At 43.5% G+C, this 5,395-nt stretch overlaps 2 protein-coding genes across 2 annotated transcripts in view; one reads left to right on the top strand and one right to left on the bottom strand.

The window, feature by feature from the left end:
- T265_06784 (hypothetical protein) overlaps positions 1-1,363 on the top strand; it is a gene marked incomplete at both ends in the record, with an annotated part of 30,172 nt that extends 28,809 nt beyond the window's left edge. Inside the window, one exon of the mRNA XM_009172137.1 lies at positions 1,293-1,363. Within this exon, the coding sequence (XP_009170401.1) occupies positions 1,293-1,301 (9 nt within the window). The remainder of the gene's footprint in view (positions 1-1,292) is intronic.
- Positions 1,364-2,213: 850 nt separating this feature from the next.
- The window catches only part of T265_06782 (hypothetical protein), a gene marked incomplete at both ends in the record, with an annotated part of 6,852 nt that continues 3,670 nt past the window's right edge, over positions 2,214-5,395 (bottom strand). The window contains one exon of the mRNA XM_009172135.1: positions 2,214-2,314. Coding sequence (XP_009170399.1) covers positions 2,214-2,314 — 101 coding nt within the window. The remainder of the gene's footprint in view (positions 2,315-5,395) is intronic.

Genomic DNA, 5,395 nt, shown 5'->3' with positions numbered 1-5,395 from the left:
CTACAGTACAGGACATGACCGATCCTAGTGACGATCGTACTGACACTATTTGAAGTTTGTGCTAGGCTTGTGCTGTCTTATTCTAATATTTTTTTTNCATGCGTTGGTGATGAAAAAAAGCGTTGACCCGGTCTAAGAGAGAGGGCTTCTTTGAGGGGACCTTGGAATTGTTCACTCTAATGGAATCTAATTATAGCTCCAGTTGCTCCAAATTTGAGAAAATCGATTGGGGCGGTGTTTTCCTTGAGATCAACATCAGTCGGAAATACTCGGAGATTACTTGTACGACCGTTGTTTCTCAAGATTTTGTTTAGATTGCTTTTCTTCATCAACGCTTCTACTTATGTACTGCCCGCAAACGCTGTCAACGATGTCTGGTGATTTTCGCTAGATAACGAGGTAGCTCAATTAGTTATAGGGCGAATTTACTAACCGGAAGGTCCGTGGTTCGAACCCAACTTCTGCCTCTTGACTTCCCCTGTCTAGGCATGGGCAACCTGGCAGTATCCCAGCCCTCGTGCCTCCTTCGGTTGGCACGGCAACTAGGCACCGGAAGGGTGTCACAGTTGGGGGTTTTTTTCGCACCTCAGCACAGCTGAGCGCTTTTTTCGCCACCTCAGAATCATTGTTGAGCTGAATTCATTTTCAGATCTATGGACGCAAGAGCTTAGTATTCTCCTCCTCCATCACTGGTACTGCCATGAACCCGATCACCCGCACAACAACTCGTATATTTGTTGCAATCAGATAGACAACTTCTGTTTCTAATAACACGCGGTTCTCCTTTGCCAAACTACCTGATTTCTCCACAAGCCCTCTCCATAGGCGTACCACCCAACGGTCTACGCAACTTACAGGAGCTGTATTACTCCGGTTTTAGTCATCACAGAATGCTAATCTTAATGATCTTTTCATACCATACTTCGCGTATGTTCATATCACCGCCTCATATACGATAAGCTTACTCATGTGTGTTGCGAAAGCAGACCCTTAAGTCATAACTTTCATCGTGCCTTGGCGTCAGAATAATGGACTGTTTTTCGTCCTGTATCTGGGTTCGTCGGGTGATGAATTGAACGTTCGTTAGCCAATCAATTTCGATTGATTACCTGTACGGTCCGATTATCACTTCTACAGGCACCAATAAATGATTCCAATAATGGTAGAAGAGACTTGCCGTCTGAATTACCTAACCGTCACTCGCATCAATGTACATCATTTTACTCAGTTCGTGTAGGCGCTCTTTTCCTTGTACTACAGTTTGTATAACTCCTCTCTCATTCTATTTGCAGCCTCGCTGACAAGAAGATGCGAAACAAATACACACTGTAAAAAATGTACTTTCCCGTCAGTTCTCTATAAATCCTAACTCACTTGATCTCTGTTTTTGTTTGGTTTTATTTATGGCTATTCATCCATCTCTACTTGATGAGGATTTCCAAAGGTATGGATGCGTGGAATGTTATCTGACCGATCATGTTCCAAATGCAAGAGAGTCATCATCCACCCTGAATGTTTTCGGACAAACGTACAAGTTTTTAATTTAGGCTTGTCTACAAGGCTATTCAGATATGAGTCTTCAGTTCTTACTATGTCGCACCGCTCACTAGAATTGGATCTCAACCACTGGTACGTAGGCATACGGATTTCAACCTTGGTACGATTTGCTACCTTATTCAGCTTTTCCACTGAACGTCTGCTGCAACATTATCAAGCCCGAGAGATTTTCAAGAGAGGTCCATATGGTTGATTCGGTCATTTCAGCGCGAGTTGTTCTGTGTTTTCCCGACAGTTCACTCAGCTACGCTTCTAACAGCGCATAAGTTTTGTTGGTTGCATAGTGCCGATGAGCTGGATGACCCGCTCTCTAGATGCATGTGTCAGTCGTGCGTTGCCAGGTGGTTCATGAGTGGAACAATACACTTCCAGTAGTCTCAAGGCAAAACAACTTGGAAAGGCAGATGGACCATACTTGACAGAGCAACTATCCCAGTAACATTTTGGGGTAAACACCCAATCCACATTTTTGAGAGCATGGAAGCGAACAATTGTACGTTTTGTTCCTGTCGATCAATGCAATTCACAGTAACCTCAGTTAGAACGAGTAAATGGAGAATATGATGGGACAGCTTTGGTATGTGCACAATTTGTGAACATTGATTAGCGTTACAAAGTTGGATCAGTCGCCCGATGCTTAGGTCAAGCCGGATGCACTACCAGAAATCTTCCCCTTTTTCATGTACATAGTAGCACAATGTCTCGTACAGTTGTCGTTCTTTAGAGACGGCAGATGTGGTCTCAGAAGAGTTGAGTTCTGAGAGGGAGGCAGTAAAGAGCAACTTTGACACTACTGAAAAAATCGTGTTGTCCTAAAGAAAAATTCGGTCCTTCTCGGTGATGTACACCTCTGTGTGAATCCCTTGAAGTTTACATGAGATTACAGGTCAACATCTGTCTCTTAGAATTTGTCTCCTGAGAGTGAGCCTATTGAAAACAAATGTAGGAGAATTGAGGGACTCACGGTCTTGAGGCACATTTCCCTCCGTAAATGTCTTGCATTTTCTACTGAACTTGAGGTACTCAGAGGTTTTCTAAATTCAAGTGTATGCAACTCGTACTACAGTGCTTCTCGAGCGGGGTTCTTTAGAACGATGAGGGAGCGAGGTTGGAAAAGAGATGTCGTTGTGGGGTAATAGAGGTGACTTTTCTGTCTAAGCTATTCTAGTCAGTTAGTTCACACCTACGAGACACCCGTTGTCGCAATAGCATGCTAACCACCACAGACTCTCGGGTGTTGAATTAAATCTGTCAGTCATGGTTGTTGAGTACATGTAAGCAAACCAGAATAGTCATGTGCTGATATCGCATTAAATCCGTCTGGCACATCATTTTAATGAATCCATTCATGCCGTTCCACAATCAGTGTCAGTTTGTGTGCTGGAGTTTGTAGTGAAGCTTGTATCGTATTGATGGTTGTGGAAAGGCACGGTGCTATGCTAGTGTTAAATGGTTTACAACAGATTCACCTTACGGGCTAGTATGATAAAAAATGGCCCGCGGAACTTGTGTTGTAATATTCGCAAATGATGACTATAGAAAAAAGGCAGTGAACGAGTATGAGTATGTGTGCTTTCAACGAAGCTAGTAAAATGTTGGGCGCAGCCTGATCCTATACCTAGTTTCGTGCTACTGCTATTGGCATTGCGCACCTGGCTGCAATTTGAAGCAATTCACTACGTTCGTTTGATTTTTTTTTTACAAATTTGTCTAAACTTTTATTTGAAAAAGGTCATATACACACTCCTGCTTTTTGCTTATTGCGTCTCTACGATCGTTCCTCGTGTAGCCATCCTATTTCTTTCCAAATGTGAAAGCAGACTCTACATATCTGGAATTACGGTCTTGTGTAATTTCTGATATCTCTTTAACTACTTCAACGATCGCACCAGTCACTTTGTGCACAGTGCTCTCCCAAGACAGTCCTGTACCGGATAACGTTATTCGTTTCACGAGGTTGGGCGCCATTGGGAGAACAGCACATAAAACTACCTCGCACGGACTCCCTTCGTCGGCTCCTGAAGAAGGGATTTTGATGTATAGTACTTGCTGGTCGTATTTCACGCCTGATTTTGATGCTGACAAATAACAAAGTGGGCTGGTGGTCCAAAGGGAGCTAACTGGTTGATAGTCTAAAAAAGTTGAGTAGTGTTGATTCGATCCAACGTGTAACAAAACTGCACGTGTATCTGTAAAGTATTTACCGGAAAGTTCGTTAAAAACACGTCAATGGTTGAGCTAAACGACTCTTACGCACTAAATCGATTATTGTTTGATACCAAAGATGTGAGCGGGTCTCGATCTTATCCTTGCGAAACAACTCGGATAATGAAGTATAACTAACGTTGGGTTTGTGTGGTCGATTAAACATCCATCATAATTCGGCTGGATTCTTGAGGAAAATACGGACATCTGATTACAGGATGGGCATGTAAATGGACTCCTACTTCAATCTCCTCAAACGGTTTTGCCCAAAACGGCGTTCCAGCTGGGAGTGTTTCTCCGCGGTCTTGAAATTCAGTGCAAACTTCAAAGTAGCAACCAGCGGTGGTTTTCTTTTCTTCCAAGAGGAGTACAGTCTTCGTTGCGGATGTAGAGGCTAATGCTTTAGACCTGGGCCATGTTGGTGTGGGTTAACCGATTTTTCACAGCTTGAAAACCGTCAAAACAAGTTAAAATCCATGTTGGCCGGTGAAATCCCCCAATTCTCCTGTTTCATGTTTGCCGTTCTTCAGCTCGCGTTCCCCTTCTTCCAGGACTAAAATATTAATTGACAGCTACTTTGCAGTGATAATTCGAGAGTGAAATGCCTCGGCTGTGTCCCGCCTCAGCATAGTTACGCCCAAGGACCTCAACGCACCATGCTGGGCACCAAGTGTCAATGCGTCGATCAATGAGATATTTTTGCTCAATCTGAGACTCTCCAGGAGCAATTTGCCATCGACATATATTCGAAAATAGTGGTTTTTATCCGCCTTGTTCCCCGCGATTTTGCTGTCCAGGTTAGACTCGTACCCCCTACAGTTCTTGAACGGTTTTCCATACATTGGAGGATAGTGTCTATGAGTATAAAAGAATGCTTCTCTGCCATCAAATGCGTCCATACAGTGCCAGAGTTCCGTTACCGTTCCTCCACTAATCGAGAAGATAACCTCGGTGCATACGTGTGTCGAGTTGTAGAGCTGTGGACGTCCACAATCCGGTCAAACTTCTGCCCTGCGCAGTCAAATTAGCTTAACACTGAAACCCGATCTGCTGTTCTTCTAAGCGCACACAAAACTAGACGAAATATCGTTGACAGAGGATGTGTATATCAAAGTTGTCTCCCCTAAATTGGGTAGAAGGAGCAAGGATCACAAGTGTTCAAGGCATTTGATTATTTTCATTTAGTCTCGCCATGTTTGAGCATACCACCAGCTCCAACAACCTTTCGGCTGTTGAGGTCAACAGAACTTTCGGACGAGTGAGGTTCGTGCGAAAAACCACTATGGATCTAATACTAGATACAACCACAGCGTGAATGCTTACGTTGCGCTTCATTACATTTCACCCCGTACATTCTGTGCATCAGTTGTGTAATTTTGGTAAATTCATCATTGAGCTATACTTTCTTTGTCACCGATCGAAACGGAGTGGAACCGAAGCTTTTGCTGCTCTCGTTGGTTGTAAAATGGTTCTAATGCATTGAACAGCTGATGGTCAATATATTATCATCAGGATTCCGTGCCCAACAAAATAAAACGATCGAAACGGGTTTTGCCAATCGGGGAAGAAATTTTGGGCGTAAGCCCAACGTGGAGTGAGTTGACAGCGAGCCAACATGACATGTAAATGTGGG

The sequence above is a fragment of the Opisthorchis viverrini genome, assembly GCF_000715545.1.
Source record: "Opisthorchis viverrini unplaced genomic scaffold opera_v5_145, whole genome shotgun sequence".
Classification (NCBI taxonomy): domain Eukaryota; kingdom Metazoa; phylum Platyhelminthes; class Trematoda; order Opisthorchiida; family Opisthorchiidae; genus Opisthorchis; species Opisthorchis viverrini.
This window is presented reverse-complemented; position numbering and strand designations above follow the sequence as displayed.